Source organism: Euwallacea similis, chromosome 1 (genome assembly GCF_039881205.1).
Source record: "Euwallacea similis isolate ESF13 chromosome 1, ESF131.1, whole genome shotgun sequence".
Taxonomy (NCBI): domain Eukaryota; kingdom Metazoa; phylum Arthropoda; class Insecta; order Coleoptera; family Curculionidae; genus Euwallacea; species Euwallacea similis.
Genome location: NC_089609.1, coordinates 1078601 through 1103873, shown reverse-complemented (window position 1 = coordinate 1103873; position 25273 = coordinate 1078601). Strand labels below are relative to the sequence as shown.

Genomic DNA, 25273 nt, shown 5'->3' with positions numbered 1-25273 from the left:
ATACTATTTAACTGAGCTTGTATTACATTTCTTACCAAATTTAAAACTGTTTTCTCAAAAACTAATGGATAGATTTTGAATCTTAATACATTATTGATACTATAGTTTTGAAAGATCTTTATTTTGAGGTGTCACTTGAGTCACGTTTCAATTTTAAAAAATTGGCTATTTTGCGTTACCGGTGATGTAAGCAACATTTAAAAAAATAAACAAACGGCAAAAAATTGTATTTTTTATTCTATTTAATGCAGCTTTTGAATTTTTTTAAAATAATAACTTGTTAAATTATTTAAGGGAGGCGATAATTTAGAGTCGCACGGTATATGCATTTCCTCAAATCCAGTGTGCACTTTTGAGATATTTTATGCGCCTTTCCCTTCGGAAAGCCCTTCATTTCCACTTGAAATGGCTTAAACGTGGGCACGAACTTTTAAATGCTCAAGTTTAAACTGGGAAATTGAGTGCCCGCATACAAGAAACAGCAGGAAGGCAGTATGAATTGAAGCACCGCCGGTTTGAATTTTAATGGCCAAATTTTAAACGTTTCTTTAAGCTATAACTCACAGACATGGGCTTCATACTCTAATAATTATTATTGCAGTATCTCTAAAACTGGCTGAGCGACAACGGAAAAGCCAAGAATAATTTAAATTTCCATTGGGAGACTATCAAATTACTTCGAACGTGATTCCAAGTCGAGAAGAGCTTCCCCTTTGCCCTTAAAAGACGAAATTCCTACTTGTAATGGGAAGTATAGCAACTGTTCGTTATTAATTTAACTTCTTTGTGTGGACACGTTTCTACACTCGCTCCAGGGTGTCCCGCGACAAAGCCAAGACAAATTTCCCCATCCCTTTAAGTCATTTTCAACCAGTCGGATTGGCTGACTAGCTCCAACCTGTATTGACTTAAGTGCTGCATATTGGCCCCGCCAACCTAAATTAACGTAGTTTTGAGTTGATCAAAAAATCTCCCAGACACGCAGCCGTTCGTCTACGGCGGTATTCTCTCTTTACTAAGTACTTGCTCGGCCTGGCGTTCTATGGCCGAGCAATGCTGGATTCAGCTGAAGATAGCTCCGCCTGGAACATGGCCCCAGTCCCAGCCACCGATCAGCTAAAAACAAGCCTCCGAGGAGAGGGGGGTTTTGCAGTCTCTTTCATCTTTCCCGGAGCCGCTATAAGCATTACTTCGTAGCAAGCAAACGCGGATATAAACTGCCCTAATTAACCTGTATTGTTCTGAGCAACTTATAATGCTCTATAAAGCTCAAATCCAAACTTGCCCAACTTCTCCCCATTACAACTCATCTTCCAGATTCGCCCTCTTAAAAGAACAGTTTTCTATTAACTTCCATGCACCTCCCGCCAATAGAACAATGACCAATGACCTTTAAGGGCTTAAGTTGAACCTATCCCGGAAATCGTTTTTCCGCTGGATTTCTCGGAAAGCATCGACTCTGAAAGGTTTCCTCGTCGTCTTCGATTAACTTTGTCGCATGTACTACTAAGAGCTCAAAATTAGAGAAATTTGAATCTCTATACAGCGATGCAGAGTGGGAAGTTCGAAATTCTTCAGAAACAAAGCTAATCTCGGCTGCTCGAGTCTTCGTCTCATTAAACCGAATTACGGTTACGAGATATAAGACGTCATCGGCCGGAAAAATGAGGTGGATTTGTTTCGTCAGAAGGCATTAGCGTAGCAAATTATCCTAGGAGACTTTAATTAAAGTGAAAAATATTGTTACCAGGCTAAACTCGACGCTTCCTGCTTGAAATCGTGTAATTGCTTGTAAAACGATTTACTCTGTTTAAGCCGCATAAAAATCTCGCTGAGAATAATTAAAACTGCCACTTTTGGTTGGTTTTGAAATTAGGAAAAAATTGGCTTACGCGGGAGCGCTCCTAGCAATTATAAGCAGCTTAATAGAGGGCGGCGTTTTAGCATCGCAAATTTCTTAAATGTTAAGTTCCATTGTTCCTCAAGAGGGAGGATAATTAAAGTGGCGATTTGTACCTGAACTTTCCGGACATAATGAGAGAAACAGGAATTTAAATTTCAACACACTTAACTTGGAAAAGTTTCCGGGAAGTTTTTGTCTGCACTCAACTTCTTACATAGATAGCTACGGGGCCATTAAGTAACTTTAGGCGCGATTGAGCAATCTAAGTTCAAACTTGGAAGCGGTACAGAAGAACTTTCGGAAAATTACTACCTGCTCGGTGTGTTTAGAACAGTTTAGCTATTTGTAATTAAACTAGGAAGTTTTATTTGGAACTGTAGAGATTTTTTAATAAAATTCAGATTTTCCATGTCAAAAGGCGAAGAGACAGCTAAAGGCATTAAAGCAGATTAAATTTCTTTTAGAGCCAGTCGAGAACTTAATCACAATTTTAAGCTCTTCAAACTTATAGAAGGGTTTTACCAATAAAACTATGTTTTCAGGAGAGATCCATTAAACAACAGACTGCCCAGGTCTTCCAGCATCGATTCTATGGTCGAAGCCGTCTGGTCTGAAACGCCCATATCTCCGTCGGAATCCCCCATTTCCATTACCATTACGTCAGATAAAAGAACCTCTTTGAGGCCCGATAAAGCTTTGGGGTTGATGTCGCCCAGCGTGGGCAGACGGGTCAAGGGCCAGCGAGCCACCAATGGTAAGTGAAGCAACATTTATTTTATTTAACTCAAATGCATTGGAAGTTCAATGATTGTTTCTAATTAAACTTGAAATTTATGGATACTTAAACACATAGAAGCTGATTCATGATCCTCGTCTTGTCCGTCTCGATATCTTTAAAAGCGCCCAATTTAAAATCCATTCAGCGGATTTCAGAGGGATTTGGCTAGTTTCTGGATCGAGTTTGAAAGGATTCCGCATCTGGAACGCCGATCTGTAAATCGAATTCCTGTCTCTGGAAATCGAGATTGATTTCATTATTTGAATCTCGCTATACTCGCTGTTGGCGAGTAAAAAAACAACTCGTTTCGTTTTAATGTTACTATGTGTGATCTTGTTCAAGGAAAAGTATCGTATCACGGTAAATAATCATATTATACGGCATGTAGATCATTTTTATTGCAATTATGAATTAAATAATTTTTTAGTTGGTTTTACTGGGAATTCGTAGTGGAAGTGAAAGGGTTTGGCTACACCCATGTTCTATCCGATAAAATCTACCCTATATATTTTCTTTGGGGAGTCTCGTTCAATCACGATATGCATCAGATAAGGAACAGTTAATCTACTATGGCATAATACACTGAGAAGCAGCAGATAATTTTATGGAGAAGGAGCGGAAAGAAAAGCTTTTTCGTGGAAACTGACATGGAAATTTCCGATAGTTTCATTACGGCTCAAAAGATCCAATTTAGTTAGTGCTTTGAGCGTTGGAATTGCTTGAGAGTTCCATAAAGTGAGTGAAAGTGGCAAACTATAACCATTCAATGCTTAGGATACACATAAGCAATTTTGGAGCTATTGGCAACAGTACAGCCGAACCAAGTTCCCATATGACGTGCTTCTCGACCACTAGTGAAGAGCGTTGAATACCAAAAGATTGATGCAGTGTTGTCATTACCCCGGTCGTCTCAAGTATTTTGGGGATGAAAAATGCTGATGGTTACTATATTACGTATATACATACAGTGTACGACTGGTCAGACTTGCACTATTTGGACCAGAAACTCGTATCCAAGTAGATCAAAAAAACTGATTTAAGGGTTATATGAGTTAAAATTTCGAGAACATTTTGTTGGAAAGAATGATGGAGAACCAGAACAGTTTAATCTGACCTGAAAATTAATAACTTGTATTGCACAACTCTCGTGAAATCTACTTTTCTCTTTCACATGGGTAAACATCTTGTTTTCGCCCTGCTGAGACTCGGCAAAGGAAAATCTTATTTCCAAGGGACACATTTTCATCAGATATGTTTATCATTCGAGAAAGTCGGCATCTTCACAAATACATCTAACCGCAAACCAATCAGACAAATTAATTTATGTTATTACGCTCGTGTTTAATGCATAACATTTCATAATGGTTAATTAATTGGATTGCATGAAATACGTACGGTTATAAATCAGTAGTATCATTGCTCAAATTACATCTCTAATTCTCCGTTATTGGACAATTATTAAATACAAATTCGTAATATTTCAAGAGACGTTGATGATGTTATCACAACGTAACCGAAACCCATCGGACACGTGCAAAATGACACAGGTTCGTTGGTACCACCTCTTTTACTCCCATATCAACGAGTAATACGAACCTTGGTTCCGTTAAACGTGCGTTAAGCTTGAACTTTGCCCAACACCCGCACCCAACAAGCGAGAGCGCAGCTTGCTCCTCATGGGCTGGCACCAACAAAGACAGAACAACCAGGCCTGGTCTCAGCCCGACCAGAACCCGATGGTTCTTCATGGATCTTACCTTGCAACTTTAGTCCGACTAAACCTTATTCTAACTTGGTGTCGTTTTGTTTTGTTTGTTTATTCTCTTCACCACCCCATTGGAATGATAAACAAAATGGTCTGGGGTGGTTCCTTGAAAGTAGGATGAGAAGAAGGACGGCAGGTGCCTCGCAGGTGCCATTGAAGGGTTTACGTTAAGGACAGGTGTTGAGGTTAAGTTTATAGATATTAGTGCTTTTTTGGTGCTGGTATTGCGAGGCAATGCACTTTGCTGAGGTGCGAGTTTTTCGGTGACCAGTGTTTCGGATAAAGAGTCAAGCTGAAGAAGAAAAAGTACGGTAAGGATTTTTGTCGCTTCTTTGTCACCATGACAACCGCGCTGTTGGGTGTTAATTAATTCCACCATCAGCTGCTTGATGAAAATGATTATTATAAACTGTAGTACTACGGCTTTTAAATGCATTTGTTGCGACACGACAATTAATTTGCTTGTCGTGTTCATGGTAGATCAGACACGACGTTCTGTAGCAGTTGATTGACACGCGGTTGTCCCAGCCAGTTAAACTGAATAATTTCCTCATCAACAACTTTTTGTCGCTGGCAAGTTTTTAAGTAACAAATTCAAGGACAAATAACTGATTTACCAGTATATCTATCATACTTCAACATATTTTTCCTTCAATATACTCATGTGTATCAGAGACGTAAGCCCTATGGCCATCAGGGCCATAATCATCAATAATCATCATTCTTCATGCACCAACAGGAAACAGTGTTAGCTGACTTGTTAGGGTGCCCTATAAATCGACTTGAGGGTCATTGGCCAGGAGCCTTGCAATATGCCAAACACTCGATCGTGTACGCCAAAACCCTTTCAAGGACTGGTAACGAGAAAATGTAATGTTACATTTTATAATTCTGTAATCATCATGAAGACAAATTTCTCACACTCTTTGCATACATGATCGGCTACTTTTCCTGGGGATTTCTACTCTATTTCATGAGTAAATTGAGCTTAGAAGAACGTCTCTTTCATTCTCTTGACGATTTGGCGAATGCACCAAACTCTTTCTGAGAAATAATAATATATGTATACAGAAGAAAGTATTTTTATTGTAACACTTCAAATAACACGTTTTTCACACTTTAGCGAACGTCTGGTGACACGTTCCTAGGGGCGTCATTCCAAAGCTTTGTCCCCATCCTCAAGGATTTTATTATTTTTGGAGCTTTTGTCCACGGCGATAAAAATAAATTATAGCCATTGCCTGTTCTTTTGAACCTCACCAGGCCACTGAACGATAAAAAGGTAAAATGCTCTTTTTAGGATGGGTTTTATCAAAGGAAAAAATGTACAACGCCCCAGTTTCCGCAACTTTGAGGACATCCGTCATGGGCCTCTTCGTTGCGTACTTCGTCAAGACTTTCAATAGTCAATTTTACTTAAGTAATTTAAATTAGCCGAGCAATTTAACTCAACATTAGCTCCTCTAAAGATCATTTTAGACAGTAATTGCCACTAAAAACGGATAATTAGTAGCTTGACCTTTAAAAAAATCGATTTGTAATACTTAGACGTGGCTAATCCTTTTATTGGCATGGACTGGGCCACTTTAATGTCCGCTTTAAAGGCATCCTAAACGAGCGATGTGTGTCACGATTGCTAATAAGATTTATTTTGCTTCTTGCAGGTAATTTGTCCCTCGAGGATTGGACCAAATAGGCGCTTTATTATCTACTATTGAAGCCCCCGGTTCGATAAGATGAATTAGGGCTTGTTGCCCATGGGCTAAAGCGAAAATTGCTCAAAAGAAAATGGATTTTTCATTTGGAGCCCCTTCAGGCGGTCTCGGTCTTTATCGAATTTTTTGCTTCGTTATATGCGGACAAATAGGCAACAATTTCAATCAATCGGCACGTTTCGGTAAAGAAATACCCAAGCGAAACGCTATTTTAAGGTATATAGATGTGGGTGTGAATGAAGCTTTTCACATCTTGGAAGAAGTTTCTTTAGATGAGAATTATCAGTGTCTGTTGAAGATGAAGGACAAGAATATTTTCTCGTAAATTCGGTAAAATATTCCGGGCAACTTCATCAATTCATATTAGGCAACACAAAAAATGAGCCTTAAAAAAAGTATACACGCGTTTGAGGAGCAGTCGAAAGGCAAACGAAGAAAACTTGAAAGGAATTTCCCGAAACTGTTACGGGCATAAGAAAAATTGACACTCGTGTGTGCACGTTGGGAAATACATTTCTCCAGAGCCAAAATACCCCTACGAAATAAATTGGGCGTACTCAATAAAACTTTCTAACTTGCGCCAAACGCGGGTTGATAAATTTAGTATCCCCACAGAAAAATCTGATAATGATCATTTATTTCGCCTTAACACCGCCCCCTTTTAACTAAATGAACCTTGTTGCCACCTCATTATTTACTACCAGTCTTTCCTCTGATTTAGAGTAGTTTTTGTTCAAAACTCTTCCCCTCCTTAACTTTCTAAGCAGAAATTCGGCCCGAAAAAATCACGGGTCGTTAGAGCATCAGCAGACTTTTTTTCCACTTTGGGGTAATTAAGGTGTAAATGTAACTGATGGGGCCCCACGTTAAATAAACTTAAACGAGTTTCTTTTAAAATGTTATTGCTCGCTAAGTTTGAATTTAAAGCTGAATTTAAAATAAAACGATGTTAAAAAAAATTGATGAATGCATGTAATAGAACCTTTCAAGGGCGTGGAAAAGACCGAGTAATCAACAATGGGGGCCGTAACGTTGTTCCATATGAACGGTCATCGATATTGCACATTTTCCTTTTATACTCGAGGCCTTTAAGTGATTCAGAAATGTTTGGATATCCTTATCTTGCCCCATATCAGTTCCGTTTAAGTGTTGTTTATCAATATTATAGGTTCATTTTAGAGAGGAAAAAATTAGATCGGAGTATCTTGTTGTGTTACAGTCACTGGCGCTTTCACCATTACGTTCAGAAATCTCCACAGTACAGAGATAAACAAAAATGTCTTAATGAATTTTCAAAAAGTCTTTTATGCAGAATTTTCAACTGTAGGAAATGTTGTACAAATAAAAGAAAATTTCATATAGGCGCCCATTTACTACATCTCACACTTCCAGATTATTGGGACGTACAGAATACCGGTTCCTTCACCATTTCGTCTAGAACATTACTAATGAAATTTTTGATAAATCCTCATTGCTCCCTTTCTGATCGATGATTAATAATATTACTGTACTCAATGACCCACCACTCTCACAAATCATTTATTTCGACATTCATATACAAATTGGAATCCCACACAGCATCCTACACACATTTTAATACTGCGTGTTTATAAATAAATTACGCTTATTAATGGGTTTTATCAGAAAATGTGGACCTCGATATGGGACCGCAGTCCGACGATTTACGCTACTCCATTAAACAATGAAACAATAAAGCAAAAGTGTCATTCTCCGGCTAAAGTGCCCGTTTGCTTATCCACATGTGCAAAATCTATTTCGATTTGCTGCTCGGTCGACCGTTAAGTTTGGTGTCTTTCAAGAGATGGGTCAGGCGGAGAAAAGGCCCTCAAAGTAGTAAGTTATTAAACATGGTTTTATTATTGTTAATCAACTTGCTAAACAATGGTGTTAAACAACGGTATTAAAAATTAATAACTAGACGAGGAGCACCTGGAATGGCCGTCACTAAAGTGTATTTATGGCCAATAAAACGGGGGCTTATCAGGAAATATTATCACGCAATCCGTATCCCCACTCTCCCAAGGGTTGAATGCTTCATGTATAAAACACTAAATGTTAGGAGACTTTTCGATAATTGCAGAAAACAATGAAGGGCTGGAAGGTTAGATAGGAGCACCCTCGAGAGGGGCCCGACTTTCGCCATAACTTCCGCTCTAATAAAACTGCGTGCGAGACTGTCAAACGGTCTATTTTATTGCTGAGTTTCCACCCCTTAGAGGATTCTTTCAGCTCGTAAATTTAAGTTTACGTAAGTTCGATAGACGTGGAGGGTTCGATACACGTGGGTTGTTCTGAATATATCGTCCTTGTAAATGTACAGTGCGTCCCAGATTAGTTCTACATTTACGAGGTATATCTCGGTTACCGTAATGGATACAGAGTCGGTTGAAGAGAGAAAGCCTTAGAGAATTTTATGGAGAACTCAAATCTGGTTTGGAAACTGCTGCAGGTTTTACTGTTTTCCAGAAAAATAGGAAAATGTGAAATGTTGCATTTTTAACGTAAGCACAAACAAAAAATCAATTGCAGCCAAGCAGCAATTTCCCTAAAGGAATCAACCGTACGTATGTAGGCGGTTATGCATCTAAACTACCCTTCAGGTTGTTGATTCCATTAGGAAAACTGAAAGAATTATGGATTTGGTACGAATGGTCGATTACTTACAATATACAGTAATTAATCAAACACGGAATGAAGTTCGTTATTTCGATACGGCAAACGTGCCGCTACTGCGCGAAACGCACCATCTTGCATTTCACTCGCAAGGGAAGTTTGACACTGACAGTACTAGCTATCTTTCGTTTTGCATCATGGCAGACGAAACCGTTCAAAGCCTGCTATGATGTCCACTAGTTTATCGCTGAAAAGATTTTTCAAAAATTCAAGATGGAGCCCATATGGCGTCACCATATAGAACGCGGAAATAGATGACTATAGAGTTATTTTCGATTCGTCATGGCACTCTACGTAATTTTTTATTATTAAGTAATTAATTTAGCACATTATTATATAACTTATTAGTAATATAATTAGTAATTAAAGTCGTTAATGATGTGTATATTGAGTGCCTTAGTAAGGTTTGACCTTCAAGATTTCTTTCAGCCCCGTCCAGAAAGTTAAAAATACAGCGTTTCGCTTCTTTCCATTTTTCCGGAAAACGACGAAACACGAGTTTCTCTTCGAGAACCATCTCTTATGATAGTCGAGACGCCCATACATGTAGAACCAATTTAGGGCACACTGTTAAGTGCACATATTTTTGTTGGTGCACTTGTAGACTCCGGAACAAGTAAACGATGCATTGAAACAAAAACGTCTACTTGGGAAGCTTTCATTTACATGTATACCCAATTAGCGCCGGGGCTTCCCAAACGGTAGGTAATCAATGGAATTTATTCCTGGCGGTAGACACAAACATCGAAACTGGGAATTAAGTTACCGTAGAGTTCGAATTTGCATAACTGATTAAATTCCGTCGAGGAATTTGCTCTTCTATTACAGAAAATTGGAGCTCTTCGAGACTTTTATAAGGCTTTTGTTGGCGTTTTCGTCTAGTAAAATTTGCTTTGACCCGGCACGTCGGGGGAAGTCTCCAAGGAAATGTTCTGTTTTATTTTACTTCGTTCTTGGCAGTTAGCAATAATCAGAGAAATACATAAATAAGTTGAAAGGAATGATGACTGTGTTTAAATGAAATGACCTAACTTAGGATTATGTTCTTTGCATTATTACCCGCCCAAAAGGTATATTTAGTTAAAAGGTCCTGTATAATGATCCCTATCGGTTCATGGTTGGTTGACTATCGTAAATGCTACATGCACTTAGCTATCAAATAGAGGTAACTTGACCGAGTGTATGTGGCAAAGTAGGCCGTTCCCTCGGCTGGCATTCTGTCCGGCTATGCGTTCCAGAACCCAGTCTAGCCAAACAATTTTCCTCGCTGCCCTGAACTTTTCGTGTCTTCAAACCCCATAGAGGCGAATTTCACTGTTTTCCCTGGAGATAGTTTCCAGGATGCCTTTCCGCTTCAGGGCCAGTTTCAAGAAATGAACTCTCTTATGGGTTGGATTAGCGCGTACTTGCGATTTTTTGTTGTGCGACTGAAAAGTCGTAATCGAAGATCGTATAGAAGCAAAAACTTATAAGCGCACTTGCGATTTTTTTGTCGCACCATAAGAGTAAAATGGAATTCGAAGAGGTAGGTGATGTAATCGCACTTGCTCTTCACTACTGGAAAAAAAGCAAACGCGCTGTTAGGTGAATCCAAGTGTGAGCAGCAAATTGCTAAAAGGGCAGTTTGACAAACTTCATCACGAGTTAACACAGTATGCTCGAAAATTCTTCCAGTTTAATTCCCAAAACATTAAATGGAGAGAAGCAGCAGAAGAACGTTTGTCCCTTTAATTTTTTATTGTAAAGTGCAAGTCTGTTTTTTACCGCTAGTATTAAATGTTCACTGTCGATAACGTCCAAAATTAAATTCGGGTGTTCCGACAGTATTATTGTCCTGTAGTTGAAATTCAAATCTAAACTCACTTTGGCTGCCAAGGCACCAAAAAATGTTAAAGCCGCGATTGAAAAACAGCAAATGCGTGCGGGCCTATGGCAGTACCGTGCACTTTAGAAAAAATCCGCTCAAGCAGGCTTTGGAATAATTTGACACTGAAGCCGTATGTCTTTGATGCGATCAACGTAATCTCGAATATAAACAAATAAACCTAACCCCACTTAAATACGACTCCGTTTACCTTTACGATTTGTTGGATTTTATTAAAACTGGTCTTTTTCAAGGCTCCACAAACTTATGTGTTGGTTAGTTAAGTTTTCTGAATGCTAAAAATGGTGTTTATATTCAGACAAAAAGCCTTTATGGTCGAGTTTTATTTTCGGAATGGACAGTTCATAAACGGAGAATGGGCCATTGCAATTCAACCCTATCGTCAAAAGTTTCATGAAAAATTTCCCCACACTGCAGTGTGGAAAATATAATTTCGCGACACTTTAAATTAGGTTGTGAAATTGTTTCGTTAAACTGGCAGTCAAAAGAAATAGGGATGTGGTAGACCGACTAAACGAATTCCAGAGCTTGTCGAAAATGTAAGGCGAATAGTGGATGACAATCTTTACTCACACTTTCTCAACAAGTGGATGTGTCGCCCAGCACTTGTCGTTTAATTAAAAAAATTTAAAAAATCTGGGATTATACCCATATAAGGTGCAAGTGTTTCAGGAACTGCAGCCCCCGGATTTATGAAAAGAGACTGAGATATTGCAATTGGTTTAAAGTTTAAGTCTTAAAAAAGGCCATTTCTAATAGAATACAATCAATAATAAAGATAATCAGAGTCGTATTTAAGTGAGATTAGGATTATTTTCTTATGTTCGAGATTATGTAGAAGAACATATCAAAGACATACGGGCTCGGTGTCAAATAATTCCAAAGCCCACTTTTAATCGAACATTTTTTTAAAACGCACGTCATAAACGTTTAATTTTAACTTGCGACAATCGAGCCGTAAAAAAATAGAGTGAGCTGCAGCTTTTTAATCGTAAATGCGCGCATCTATGTTTAAAAATGTGCCGTTTTTACAGCTAAACGACCGCACGACAGAAAATCGCAAACACGCGCTAAGCCTTAGCCCCTAAGAGCCAATTTTAGTAGTCTGCAAACCCCCTTCCCAGCATTCCATCGCAAATTGCCCATACGTGTGTTTACGCGAAGAATTTTATTGAAAAGGACAGAAATAAACTGACCAGCAACTTAGATCCTTAACTTTCTCAAGTCGGTTAAAAGTTAAATCTCAACTTGGTTAAAAGTTAAATTGAGTTTCTTCCGCTGCCCCTTGTTCAGTTAAACAGTTAAAATCTCAGGAATGAGGAATAAGCCCTCCATTTGTTCATTATCCAAAGTTGGTGTATTTTTCTGGAGGCGAGAAGCTTGATGCCCGTGCGGTTTACTCCAGTCCTTTCAGCGCCAACCTCGAAACACAACAAAGGGGGAGGCTCGAATTAGACTAAGACAAATTAGGACAGGGTCCGAATTTGAATAATTGATTTCGCTCCAGGGGAAAATTGACTTTTGGCTTCGTGAAGAAGAGGAGCAATTGGCAATTGGACGGCCATCAGCAGCAGAATTCCTTAGAGATATTACGGTAATTAATTAGCAGTAAACTCCATAAAAAAGGGGGAGAAATTGGTTTTGTAGGCACAGTAGCGACCGAAATAAATTCCTTGGAGGCACCGAAACGTTGTCGTTGGCAACAAATTCTTTAAAAATACCAAATAAGCGCGTGAAGGTCTCTTTGAACTCAGATTCTTTAGATTAATGCTGCACTCAGGTGTATTTAGTCCAATGAAAATAGGCCAAAGCAAATCCATTTTCAGTTGTTTTCAAATGGCCCCTATATAAGGTAATTTATACAGAATAACAGAATTCACTTATACTTGTCTGAAAGCCATTCAAAGATGAGACAGGGTCCCTATAAAACAGGACCGGACCATTGCAAATTGTTAGAAGACAAAAACCACCCCCTCAAGGTTTCTGAATAATCACAACGCAACATCGTTTTCATGGGTGTTAAATGGGAAAAATAATGTTCGAGGGGGCAGTTTTTGAGCAATCATTAAATGGTGCCTCTGCACTCGTATTTTTCAACCCGCTTGGTTCCCCTTGAGGGAGCCTCAGCCCCACACGGACGTCGCTGGCATGCATTAAGACCCCTCTTCGTGCAGCAGATGGACCGCTCCGACCCTGTATACGTCGTTACAAAGAATTTTACACTACAGAAGGCTATTACAGCAGGCAGGCCGACTACGACCAGCTGTGCGTGAACAACTACCATAGAAAAGTGCCGGTTTTACCACGGACGCGAAATGACGCCATTTATTTACGAACGTTAAAAGTTTGTTTGAATTTCCCAACTTTGTGATAAGACGTGCGATGTGTCAAAGAGTTTCCTCGGTGTCTCCAGTGCAAAGCCTCAGCAAGTGAGCCTTTACCTACGCGAAGAGATAAGGACTAATAATCACAATTCGTCACCAATTTTCCTCTTTTTATTAAGCAAATATTGTGCAATAAATTGTCATCAATAATAAACTATCAGCGGCCTGGGCAAATACTGTAACCTAATTAATTATCAACAAACAATACAGAGTATCAGCCCAGCGAGTTTTATCAGTGCTCCAGCCCACTGCATGCCTTCGTATGAAACCAAACCAGTGTCGGTGATCTCTCCAAAACACCCAGTGTAAATGGGTAAGGTAAAAAGTACCCCGGGCAAGAAGAGGCACAAAATGGCAGATCTCGTCACGGAGAGACGTAAAATCGTCAATTTGAAGCGTTCAAAATCGGTCAGGGCATCTATCAAGTCGATAGGGGCCAAGTTTTTGAGCACCAATTCCTCCCCGGTTAGGGACCTGCTCAATAAAACCCCCTCAATGACCAGTCTTCCGGAGTATTACCACTTCCACCTAAATCCGCCAGTGGAGACCATCCTCAAGACTCCCATGGTTAAGAACGGGAAACCGTTCAGAAAGGTAGAGAAATTCAATAAAAGCAAAAGGGATCTTTTGGATGGACACCTGAAGGTGACCACTCCGCCAGAGGTAGTGGCTCCCAAAGCCGCTCAATTGCTGCAAATTCCCCTTATGGAGAAAGAGAACTTGAAGAGGATTCATAGTGAAAAGTGTCTGCAGCATGCGAAGTTCAGCGACTTTAAGTATGATTACAGGAATAGCGGGTTTCAGAGGAATGCCTTGAGGCTGTCCATTACCGGGAGACGAAAGAGGATCACGAGGAGGAATTCGTCGCTGTCCGATGATGAAACTATGAGTAAGTTAGGGAATTTGGGAGTTTCGAGTTAAGGAAGTGACTCAAAATGAAAGTTGAACGAAATATCGTTTGTGCACCGCTGCGTTTTGTCAGAGATATCCTGAAAAAGCCATAGTTTCGGTGTTTTCTTCCTGTAATGCTAATTCATAGAATGCTCTGGTATTAAGTGAATTTCCCCACTTGATATGCGCTTCCAGAAAACTGCTATAAATTCCCTGCAACGGATATGAAAATAGTAAAAAACTTACCCTTTAATCCCGAACAATTTTCATACATAACGCTGGGGATTTGCGTAATAATACTGCCGGATTTCCGATAGTGCTGACTGGGTAGCAAACGCGTCTCGTATCGAAAATCCTGCGGTATTCGATGAGTCAGAGAATGATCACATTGTTAAAAGAGAAGAAACGCTCGTTCGGTAAAGAAAAAACCTTTAGGATAAATTTGTCAACCAAGAAGCGTGAAAATATGAAGAGTAACGTTAATTCAATTGGGGAAAATGATGATCGTAGGATTGAATCGAGGGGTAAAGCGCCGATGGAATGTTGTACAGATTAGTTAAATACACAGAGAGGACCAAAAGTCCCGCATAAATTGGTTAAACATTGAAAGAAATATTTTTCATGAAAACGCTGAAACAAGTCAAATATTATTTTTAGTTGTGTATATTTTACGTAACTGACATGTATACAGGGTTACCCATGTAGTAGATAAATGTACTTTTTCATTTTTTTCTTATGGAACCCCGTGTATATTATGACATTTTTGAACTCTTCGAGAAATTCTGAACACATTTCATACTGTATACATGTGTTACTTAAAAAAATGCACAACTAAGAACAATATTTAACGCGTTCCGACATTTTCATGAAAAGTATTTTCTTCAATTTTTAAGAATTTATGCGGGACTTTTGGTATTCCGTGTATATCAAACACGTGCAATGTGAGAATTACATTCATTTTTCTTATTAGGAATTTTCCAAAAATTGTTGTACTGTAGCTTTATTTCACCGATATTTCAGTAAATGGTTTCCAACGCAAGTAAACTACTGAGCTCGTTAGGATTTAATTTTGTTCCATCAATTTAAAAAAAAAAACATAAAAATTGAGTCCTCTAAAAAAACAATAAGCGTCTCATATTCGATTTTCCAGAAATGTCACTAAAATTCATATGTTGTTGTGGATTAAATTCTCCAATATTTCAGTAGATCTCCAGTACGTCTCTGATTTTACTTTCAAGTTGCAATTTTTTTTTCAACTAAAGAATAAATCACCTATAAGTCCTATAAAAACCATGGACATATCATATGTGATTTTTCCGAATATACCAAAAATTGATATGTTTCGTTGTAGATTAAATTAACTAATATTCTATAATAGTAGATCGCCAGTACGTCCGTCATTTCAATTTTATGGAACTGATACGTTTTTTTTTCTTTAATCAGAGATTACCTTTAAAATCGTGAGCGTAACTCACTTTTTGGTTTCTGAAAATTTTACGGAATACTAGAAAATGCTGTAAAATATGAGAAAATATCAGGAAATGTGTGCGAGTGTGGAAATTAAAAAAATGTAATAAAAGATAGGACGATGCAGAAAACCTGAAAAAAAATCGTAATAAAATTGAGAACACGTATCGGAAAAGCAGAAAATGTATTAAAAAAAATGCTGCTCAGGCAAAATTCATTTATTTATTTTGTTAAATGCTCGACAAATTCCTCTTCAGTGGCAACAAATTTTAACTATTTAATTTAAAGTTGGCATTTGGAAAGCTGCAAGAAGTAGGTTACGCCTTCGATTCGTCGGTATGCATTTCCCCACACACTTTCGGAAACTATTGGAAATTGTGATTGAAATTTTACACTGTGCGAAGCGACATTTCTCCCAAACTGTATTCCCTTCTGCAAATCACCCACATTTACATATTTCGTGTAAACAAACTTCTGAACTGCGTCAATTCCCACAAACCTCTATTAAATCTCTCACTTTCTCTATAGTCGACTTACGCTTGCAATAATAAACTCACTTTTGTATGAAATTAAACAATTCCCACGTTTGCAGTTGACACGCGCAAACTTAGACACTCAAATAACAATAATTAGCTCGGTTTACACCAGCAACAACAAATTCTGCTTCAAATTTATTGGGTAAACAACGAGACACTGCCAGCTAACCGCCGAATTATAATGGTTTCGACTGCCGAAACTTCTGAATTAGTCTCCCAACGCCTTGGTCGAAACTCGAATTAGTTGCTTTGAGTTGAAATAGATAGAGGTTTGAGATTGAATTACAAAGGGAAAATTCCATAATTTGTATTAAAATTAAATTCAAGAATATGCTTGGCAGATTTTGAAAGCTCTCTACAATTTCTACAAGTTTTCAAAATGGCAACATCGCGTTGCTGTTTTGTTTTCAAAAGGAGACTGAGGCGAAATTAAATTACAGAGTTGCCGCTACTTCCGATTTTTCTTTTTTTCTGGCATAATTCGGTCATTGCGTATCAACGAAGTGCACTTAAGCGTAATCGTTCGTGTGTATAATAACACCGAATACCAAACATACAGGAAATGAAGTATGATTATTCTTGGAAAGCAGCGCATATGTGTATAAATAATAATTGGACACGGAAGATTCGCTCTAGTTAACGTTCCTGTGTCTTTCTTGTGAACTTATTACAATAGTTCACAGATGAAGCAATGAAAAGGTGAATGTGCAATATAAAACGCGGAACTTCGAGTGTCTTCAAATGGTTCTTCGCACCTTCAATTATGACGTTTTGAGGGCGATAAAGCGTATACAAATCTGTCTCCTTTGTGCCTTCATGTCACTCTTCCACAATCCCTGTCCATTTATAATTCAGATACTTTTGAATAATAAACTTTTATAATACCGGGAAAGTATCGATAAGCAGCAGATGGGGGCGGTTTCTCTCCGCTCAGCTCCGCTTCAAATCCCCGGATAATATCATGCAAATCTCAGCAATATTACCGGAAAACGCGAGCGATTAAATCGGGCTTTGTTCACATAGCTTCTTACGTAAAATTGGAGATTTTAAATGCTGTGGTCCGTGCCACTAAGAGGAAGGTGAAGCGTTTTCCTGACAATATGGTAAATAATAATTTCATCAGCAAAACCACTTAACTCCTTCAACTGAACTATTCAATTTTTCTAACGACCTCACGTAACACCCACTTATCTCTTGCCTACTTTTCCAGACATATTAGAAACACGAGCCCTAATATAGCGATCAATCTGACGGTTTTCCCTTCCTGAGAACGATTTAACCCTGGCCCCGACATAAAGAACTGAATTACGTACGGAAACACAAATGAGCTAACGTACTCTTCCCGATATTCTGGAATTATTGCATCGATAAACCTATTAGGGGCGAATGCCTCAATTCGAAGCCCCCTGCATCATTATAACCCAATTTAAGGTTCATCCTTCATGATGAAGCGTCTTAAGGTCGCTCACATTAATTAGAAGAGGCAATTTGCAATTTTCCTGTTAGCTAGGGTGCCATTAATACCGTATAATGTTTACTGCAGATGCAGTATGTGCTGCTGCACCCGAAATTTGCTTGTGTTTAACTTGGCTTTATGAGTATTTGGTACACAATATCAGTGGAGTTAATGGTCAGGTAAGTTTATAATGTTTTGAATAAGTAATGTGGTCAGCACGTGTGATTTTGGTCCGCTGATGTATGCCCTAGATATCCAATTTTGCTACAAACGGTTTTCGTGCAACGTTTTAAAGTCAAATGCGATAAATTGTCTCCGCCATATTGTCAAGATATAAATATAATTTTTAAATCTTAAAAATAAAATTTGTAAAATATCAATAGTACATCTGACCTTAAATTTAATTTATCAATTTTTGAATAACTGATTTTGAGATTGAATGACAAAATCAGTGGCAATGGCAAATCATTTATCAATTTTTGAATAGCCCAGGAAATTATTCTGCAGACCTTTATACTCCGATATCTTTGTTTAACTTGGCTATTAAACAATATAAAAACTAATAATGCTCATACTGAGTGTTATATCTACTTCAGGGGAATTAATGTTTGTTTGAATTGAATGGGAAAAGCAAATGTGTGATTCGCAACAATTTCTATAAATTAATTAGTCGAGTGTGAAGAAGGAAAGTAAAAGTGGTACTATTGTTTGCTTAACGTACTCCTCTTTCACCGATTTTCTACAATAAATTGAACGTTGAATTTTACTTCTAAAAAATAATCGGAATTTAGTACTGAGACCAGTTAGCGTGTGTCCGAATTTCCAGTGACGTCACAATATTTTGATTGGCCAGTGTATGCCACTGAGCTGCGAAAAGAGTCAATTAGTCTGCGCTAACGACTGTGAAGAAGCTTATTGATGAAAATTATTATTTCGGATTATTTTCCATTTCTCATTACTTTATCCATTAGGTATTCAATTCAAACAAACTTAATTAATCCCAGAAATTAATCATTCACTACTACTGCCAGAATCAATTAAATTAGAAAAACATCGTCATTAATAGCTTATAAGCTCTACTAACAATAAATATGGGTGCGCTGGTAAAAAAAAACGTAATTTGCCCGATGATCGTAATAAGCTGTTCATCATACGCCCATATCGCTAGTTCTGCACACAAGTAGACCAGGTCCAGGTGGGTGTGTTAACACTATATTTACGAAGAAACTTGCGACATTCACACCCACCCAATTACTGCTGTTTAATATGCAAAGAGATTACGAATTGGTTCGAAATTCCCTCCGCACTCTGAATCTAGATACTTTTTGCTGTTAGAATCATTTCATTTGAATAATGGCAGCATCCATCATTCTGTCCAATATCGCGTGTTGCTGGGAGATTGTTTTCATTTTTCTGATATGAAGTCACAAATCACAAATCAGTTGCGCATGAGGTCCATACTCAATATTGGCAGGCCATAGAGCTAGATATGATCTAAAGGGGGTTTAGAAATATTATACCCGTATGGGTTTTGTGTGGCTGTCGATTTTATGGTCTATTGCCATGGAAATAGTTTGAATTATTGCGTAAAAAAAAGTTGTGGAAAGTGGAATTTTAAGCAAATTTGATTTGGAGATAAAGCAAATTTTGTAGCTTCTTTCCTGCTTTAAAAATGTAAGATATACAGGAAACCTCAATATTCCTTGACGATCTGGCGAAGGAACCCTGTACACTTCCTTTGACCTTTTCTTGACGACAGTAAAGATCAGTTTCTCGCCTTTAGCTCACATCCCCATTGTGCTTTATTTTCCATTAAAAAATGCAAATGCAAATCCAACTACTACATAGATGAAATAATCGGGGTACGGCAGGTATCTAAGTGAGGCACAAGACAGACTCTAAAATATACGACATTTCCAAGTCTTCAATGTATCTTTCTCTCATTCTTTCAATAATTCAATCCAAACATCCAATTCTTCCTCAAATTCACAAACATGTTGTCGAAATGAGATGGTTGGCCTCCACTGCTCCGAATAGTGTGTGTGGGCAATTATCGCGGGCTTTCATTTGAATACAGATACACCTTAATGGTCCACATTAAAAAGCTTAATAGGGTATATTACAAATTAAAATCGCGTTGTTGTTATACCGTGAATTAAATGGCATCAGTGCAAGCTCGGTAATGGCGAACCTCATTTAGATCGTAGACGCGTCGTACCTTCATCTCCGGTGCTTTTGTTAGAAGGTTGAACCCATCCGGGATGTGAAAACGTGAATCTGTGATGTTTTTGTTTAGGCTAAGCAGCATGGTGGTTACCAACGTGTACCATTCCCTTTTGGGACTATTTTATAAGGGAGTATCAGCAATGTCTTCAGTGTCCTTCTATATTGCCCATACAATTTTCTATGGTAATGTAAATGTTAAGTGAGCTAAACTTCTAACTTTCTTGGTATTGTTCAGGTAACCTGATGGTAGAGATCTAAGACCAGGAGAATTTTTCCAGTATTCTTGACATGCGATGAATTTTGTTGTGGTTATTACCAAATTTTACTGTCAAGCCAAAACTCTTGAACCTTGTTTGTTTCAAATACCACCCTGTATATATAATAGAATTTTCAGTTTCTTTAAATAGGAACAATTCTTCAATACCTTTATCCTTTCTCATTTTACAATATTTCTTTAATTTGATCCAGACAATCCAAAAAATGAATAAGAAAGAGGACCACGCCTCTTCCAATACTAAGGCAATGATACCTTCGATTGTATGAAATACCTAGAGAAATTATCTCCCCATCACAGAGCGTAATTTTTCCTGATTTGTCAGGCCCACCTCCATATTTTACGCTCATCGCCCTGATTGGTTGAGGCTATGATCAAGCCACGCCTCCTGTTGTATTCTATTTAGTAGGGGCGTGTCCATGTGGGGGAGTGGTTTCTTTTGATAGAAATTTTTTTGTGATGGAAAGAAATTTACCATCACTCCTTTTGTAACTTTTTTTATCCAAAGAAACGACGAATTTTCACTCAAGCACCGAGATTCACAGTAAATAAACAAACAAAAAAAATATATAAACATGACAAGTTTTTATTTGGAATGTTAGGTATCCCTTCAGAAACCATGGTATGTTTGCTATTGCTATTCACATAGATTGATGCTGATGTGTAAGTTTATCTGACTTTTTCTCGCAAGTTAATCAGTTCTACAGCCGTAACTCCAGATGTGTTTAAATAAAATGGTGTTTTCCAAAGTCTACAGATCTTTTATTGATTTGGTGCACAAAGGAGTGAGTGTAGTAACTGCAGTTACCATGAGTATAGTCTCATCAGGTTAGCTCAAATTAGATAAATTTATAACGGCATTCTCCACATGCATAAAAATAGCTACTTAAACAACGAGAAGACAAAACAGCCTGTAATTAATTATCCGATTTTGGGTTGTTAGGACATTTATCATTGAAATCCATTATACCATGAGAAATAATGGTCCGAACCTGAAAGTAATTTCATGTCAACATTTTTTTATTGTTCACAGAATAATGTACGATGCAATGAAAATCCGGTAGCAGTTTATGTAAATCCATTTAAATAAATAAAAGGCGATTTTATGTAGATTCGTTTGGGGTCTAAATAATTTATAGCACAATTCCCAAATAAAATTCAAAAAATCTGTTTTAAATCGCAGCAATAAATATAAATAAAGTTGACTTTTAGTAGCTACTGGAAAAAGGTTTGATTTTTTTAATTTTCATTTTTGTTTGTTTTATTTTCTGTTTATTTTCTTTTTGTTTTATTTCCAACAGAATTCCCCACCCTTTCGGGCGACCTTGAGATGGAGGTGGCGAGCATCCCCCTGGCGAGGGGGCTCCCACCTCCCACTCACAAACCGAGCAAAAAGGAGGCTAAACTCATGCAACAGAAGCTGGAAAAACTCGCCAGGATTAATATACATTTGCACGGTAAGATAAAAAGATACGCAGAGTAATGTAATAATCTCCAGTTTCCCACGTGCTTCAGCCAACGCACTCGTCCATTTAAAGCCTTTGTATCCTACTCCGCTATTTAAAACACAAACAAGAGAACCTCTTAATACTCCTCCAACGTTTATCCACAGAGTTTCAAATTTGATCAAATGTTTCATTGCTGAAACTTTCGAAAAACTATTCTAGACACATTCGAGTTTCTGAAGTTTCAGCAACTCTTATCGAAGTAGACAGTATTTTTAGTCGTCGGGCTTTTCTGGTCAATAAGGCCACTTTTCCAAGTCCCCGAGAGACGTAATTTAAGGCCATATCTTGGAAAACAAATAAGATATTTGCTATGAGAACTTGCATGCTAAAATCAGGAGGACAACGTGGCACTTATCGCTTTAACGTTAACGACAACTTATCTCCCATGAGAGGGAATTCATCCCTTTCAATGGGATTAAAAACTTTAGCTCAGATCTGAAGAGCAGTGCAAACAAGTTGGCTTTCCGGAAGAGGAAAGTTTTGGATTAAACACGCAAAACTCTGTAGGACATGAGCTTTCAAAAACCTATGAAGAAATGGCGAATCTCTTCAACTTGTCCGTCTTATATATCCAAGAAAAAACGTGATGTTCCTACTAGTAACTTTCGCCTAATTTCGTTGAAACTTTTCGAGGGAACTCGTTTTCCGATAATTCCGAATCAAGACAATCTAATCTGCGTCACCTTCGCACACATGTAATACGAGACCACGCCCAGTAAGAGAGTTTTTCTAAAGTTGTAATTTTGTTTGTTGCAGCTCTGTTTTCGGCAATCGAATGCGGACATTTAGAAAAGGCCAAAACAATACTGGAATCGACGGACGCAGATGTTAATAGGTAAGAAACTTATTTGAGTCTTAAGTGATCAGTAATTCGCCATTTGTCCAGAAATGCTTCAAATTAACTCACCATTTTGTCCATATGTCAATCGATTACTCGGAGAATAGCAATATTTTGTAATCTCTTTTCAAATCTGCTGAATACTCAGATTAAATTTACGCTAAAGAAAACTTATTTCAAATGTCCTACATTCCAATAAACTCACAAAACTAAAAGGAATTCAGTGTCCACATTTGAAATTCCTCGTATTTCCGCATGAACTCTTCTCCATCGATTGAGGGGGGGGGGTGAATAGAAAGCACATTTATGTCATATATGTATTAAATGAACCTCACTCGAAGGAGAATTTGAAAGAATCGCTTCGAAAAGTTACGATCTCAATTTCAGGCAGACGCAAGCTAGAAGGTCGAACTCGTTATCCACTCGTCAAAAAGGGGAAATAAACCTTGTTCCAGTCGCAACAATAGCCCCGTGTCTTTTATCCTACTCTATGTATACTCAGGAAACGAGGTTAATTAGAGAATCCAACAAAGGGGATCACGCGGAATGTGGCGATAATTGTATAATTTCATTGGGGGTTACTTTTGCCTGAGTTTAATTGGATTCAAGTCTGACACCCCTGGAAATCAGAGTTTTGTTACGATTGTTGTGGAGGGCATTGAGTCGAAATTAACTTTGTTTCGTTATGTCTTAAAAGAGTAGTAAAATTTCACCCAGAAGTGTTATTAGACTTCTGTGAGGTCGAGGATGCAATGCATACAATAGGCACATTTCTATAAGACCGTGGACGAAATAATTTTTTTCTTGCCCTCTTTGCACATTTACTCAAGGTCGCTACTATTTTCTCCTTTAAAGTGCTCTTAACGACTTGTTTATAAAGCAACTTTATTATATATCGATTATCTACGAGGTCTCTAAGGCACTTCAAACGAAACTTTGAAGCAAAATATGCCGCCGGAAACACTTATCTAGGGAGTGTTTGGAAGTTGCGAAGTTCAAGTACATCGGATAGTGCATGTCGGTCTCCATTTCCGATAAACTTGCCCTTATTTCACTATACTGAAAATAATGATATCCCCGGATAACGTGGGATTTTGGGATTTTGTTAATTATTGTTTTAGTTATATGTAATAATGCGAAACTTTGTTTCGGAGACTGAAGGATATTTGATACTTTTAATGCAAAGTTTTCTTGCGTTACAGCATAAATTCGGATCTGCTGTCGCCGTTGGATATTGCTGTTCTAAGCAATAACCGGTCGATGGCCAAAATGCTCACCTCTTTTGGGGCCAAAGATGGAAATCAATGTAAGAAATCTTTTACGTACGATTTGTGTTCATAATGAAATTCTCTTTTCTTGTGTAATAACCACCCAAGCAACTTCGTGTTCTAGTCAAATTCAATTTCAAACTTGGAAACTTCCAATTTAAGTGAAAATTCCCTTCCTGCTCGCAGTTTATTTACTAATAACCGACTCGAATTAACATTTTAATTAAAATGATTCGAAAAAGCCACAACAGTGATTCACATAAATTGGGGATTCTCGCGAGTGAAATTATTAAAACAAAATGCCCATGTTGCCTCAGATATAATTAGATGCCAGATAACAGTGTTCGAATTGAATTTTTGGGGTCTAGAGAGTCATTTGGGGATAATTAGAATTAAATTACTGCAAAAAAGCGATTCGTGTGCGATGAACTGAAAAAATGTAGCTGGAAAAATGAACAAATTGATGAAAAAAAAATGTTTCTGACTTTGTTACGTGAATTTTATAAAATGGCAACGCAGCAACGTTCATTTGTTTAATCTAAACACTTAATGTCACTACAAACGATGATAAATGTCAAACGTCGCATGATTTTTTCTAACATTTTTTGTTAAAAATTTGAAGAAGTTTCATTTTGTCTTGATGCTTAAAATCTCGTTTCTAGTTTCTACGCCGGAAAAACTGGGATCCCATTTAAGGCAAATTCTCTGCGAAGCCGAGATGCGCCTTCAAGAGCTCGGGGGGCTGCTGGATGAGCCTCTAGTCGGTCTAAACACCAGAGCTTCCTTCTCCAGTATGCTCAGCGCCGGGTCTTCTTCTTCAATGACGGGTAAGTGCCAGAAAATTGACATTTAATAGATTCTCAACACACCATTTGTTAATTTCGGAGATTTTGAGGTCATTTTTAAGATATTTTAAATTGATTTTCGCACACGAAGTTTCGGATATATGGTGTGAATTCAAATTTTCGGTTTAAGTTGATTGTTGAGTCAGTGTTGGTTATTCATTTGTGTCAATGATCGTTGATATCAGTATTTCGAACACAAACGCTAAACGCGGCGTCGCCATGTGCTTCTATGACTTAAAGTCCAAGAGGTTGAGGGCTTCCCCAACATCACAACTGCGCTGCAAATTGTGATTTTTCCGAGGTATCATCACATCATTCATCAAAGCACTTTCTGTGACCTCCCTGTATACCATGAAACGGCATTGAACCAACCACGTAAAAAGAACCAACGTGGGCAAAATTAGGTATACACATACACACCAAGCCCACGCATTGAACGGTTTTAAGCAGTCGACTTAAATGCTCGTAATTACAAGTTTTTCTCGTGTAGATTTAACATTTTTTGCAGTTTTTGGCCTGAATTTTCAGGTTGTGCGGGCGGGGATACGGAAAAGCAGGCAGTGGCATGGAGCCGGAAAGCGAAAACCCTTAAAAGACTCGTGCTGGGCTTCACTCAGGCCCGACCCCCCGATGTACCATCCCTGGTCGCGGCTGATATTACTGGGAAGAACGTAGTGACCATTAGATTAGCAGAGCCCGCTTGCCAAGACTCGCCTATAACCACAAAGTTTCTAGGTACGTTCAGTGATGTTTCCATTCCCTTTTTGAATCGAGACAAATTTAATTTGGTAAAAATCTGCCCTTTGGAGCTCGGGAGTTATTAAGGTCTGGCCTGTTTAC

General features: G+C 38.1%; 1 protein-coding gene across 6 annotated transcripts in view; it reads left to right on the top strand.

The window, feature by feature from the left end:
• Positions 1-25273, top strand: part of wake (wide awake) — a 96253-nt gene that overhangs the window by 64698 nt on the left and 6282 nt on the right. Inside the window, exons 6-11 of one of the 6 annotated variants that reach the window (XM_066405381.1) lie at positions 2446-2657; positions 21276-21431; positions 22239-22317; positions 23523-23626; positions 24251-24415; positions 24962-25168. In XM_066405381.1, the coding sequence (XP_066261478.1) occupies positions 2446-2657; positions 21276-21431; positions 22239-22317; positions 23523-23626; positions 24251-24415; positions 24962-25168 (923 nt within the window). Of the gene's footprint in view, positions 1-2445; positions 2658-7735; positions 8016-13216; positions 14014-19770; positions 19884-20656; positions 20803-21275; positions 21432-22238; positions 22318-23522; positions 23627-24250; positions 24416-24961; positions 25169-25273 lie in introns of those variants that run through there. The other 5 variants (XM_066405763.1, XM_066405537.1, XM_066405685.1 and 2 more) reach the window with 5 other exon arrangements.